Source organism: Sceloporus undulatus, unplaced genomic scaffold (genome assembly GCF_019175285.1).
Source record: "Sceloporus undulatus isolate JIND9_A2432 ecotype Alabama unplaced genomic scaffold, SceUnd_v1.1 scaffold_30489, whole genome shotgun sequence".
Classification (NCBI taxonomy): Eukaryota; Metazoa; Chordata; class Lepidosauria; order Squamata; family Phrynosomatidae; genus Sceloporus; species Sceloporus undulatus.
The window spans coordinates 1-1,312 of record NW_024833402.1 but is presented as its reverse complement, the minus strand read 5'-3'; the positions used below and the strand labels follow the sequence as shown (position 1 = coordinate 1,312).

General features: G+C 33.3%; 1 protein-coding gene across 1 annotated transcript; it reads right to left on the bottom strand.

Annotated features, from left to right (window-relative positions):
- Window positions 1-434: 434 nt before the first annotated feature.
- On the bottom strand, window positions 435-1,302 carry LOC121918751 (GATOR complex protein DEPDC5-like). The gene is made up of 3 exons (XM_042444747.1): window positions 943-1,302; window positions 767-828; window positions 435-677 (listed from the first exon to the last, which is right to left on the bottom strand). Exons 1-3 carry the CDS (start codon window positions 1,115-1,117, stop codon window positions 510-512), a joined length of 405 nt encoding a protein of 134 aa, XP_042300681.1. The 5' UTR covers window positions 1,118-1,302; the 3' UTR covers window positions 435-509.
- Window positions 1,303-1,312: the final 10 nt, after the last annotated feature.

The following is a 1,312-nucleotide window of genomic DNA, read 5'->3' as shown; positions in this document are numbered from 1 at the left end:
GAGTACCCAGACTGTTGGGGGCAAATTAGCTTACTTGCTAATTAGCTTACTTGCTGTTCACCGCTATGATCTTTGGAATAGCGGTATATAAATAAAACAAATTATTATTATTATTATTATTACTGTTATTACTATTATTATAATTATATTATATTAAATATAGTAAATTTTAATTGTAGTATATTTAATATCTTAATTATATTTAATATAATATAAATAAATTACTATTATTATATTCTATTAAATATAGTAAATATTTAATATAATAGAATTAAAAATTATACAATAATATAATTTATATGAATATAAAATATTATTATTATTATTATTATTATATAAAATAGAGTAAATATTCAATACAATTAAAAATTATATATTAAAATAATTAATATAATTAATATGAATATGATAGAGTTAATATAATATGAATATAAATTATTACCATTATTATTTTATTAATTATATTAAACATAGTAAATATTAAATTAAAAGTTATAAATATAATATAATTAATACATTATATATTTATAACTTTTAATTGCGACAATATGGCATCTACGGTAAGAGAGACTGCGCCCAATTTGCGCAAATTCGGGCGCATACCTGTGGTTTATCCAATGAGGAATGTTGTAGTCGTCTCCTAAGCGCGAATCACCAGGACCGGCGCGATTGTGTAACTGAAAGAAAAATACGTATATATTTAACCGTACACGCGTCCGTCCGCATCTGCGGCGTTGGTTTTTGCAGATTCGATTATTTGCGTTACCTTAAATAGCGGAACGGCGTGGAGCGGTTGTTCGCCCATGCAGACCAGATCAACGCCGATCCCTACGGAAAAATCATGCAGTAAATTGGCGCCAAAAGCCCGTTAAACGCGTGGCATTTAATTACGGTTTGAGAAGTGGACGCGGTTTCGACACGAACAAATAAGGTGTTTTTTACCATTGTCGATCATGCGCTGTTTGGTCAAGATCATGAGGAGGCGGTCGACTTCGAAGACGCCGACGCCGGGTGTGATGACCACCGACATCTGACCCGTCCGGTCGAAGTTGCGGTTGATGTAATGCTTGTCGAAGACTGCATCCGCGAAGAATGTAGAAAAAATTAAAGCAAGCATCGTGATTAATCATTAATATGGCCGCTCTAGGAATCTCTAGGCCCTCCGGCACAATTTTGACATAAGTTGCGCTGGAGGACCTACAGATTCCTAGATAGGCTCCAGCATGATTTCTATGTTCTATGTTGACCATAGAGTTGCACTGTAAATTCCTAGAGAGACTCCTCTAGGCCTTTGTAGCTCCTCTAGCTTTAT

Coding starts and splice junctions, on each gene's coding strand:
- LOC121918751 (XM_042444747.1), bottom strand. CDS start 1,117: ATGCTTGCTTTAATTTTTTCTACATTCTTCGCGGATGCAGTCTTCGAC. Junction 829..942: donor ACAGCGCATGATCGACAATG/GTAAAAAACACC, acceptor ATTTTTCCGTAG/GGATCGGCGTTGATCTGGTC. Junction 678..766: donor ACGCCGTTCCGCTATTTAAG/GTAACGCAAATA, acceptor TTTTTCTTTCAG/TTACACAATCGCGCCGGTCC.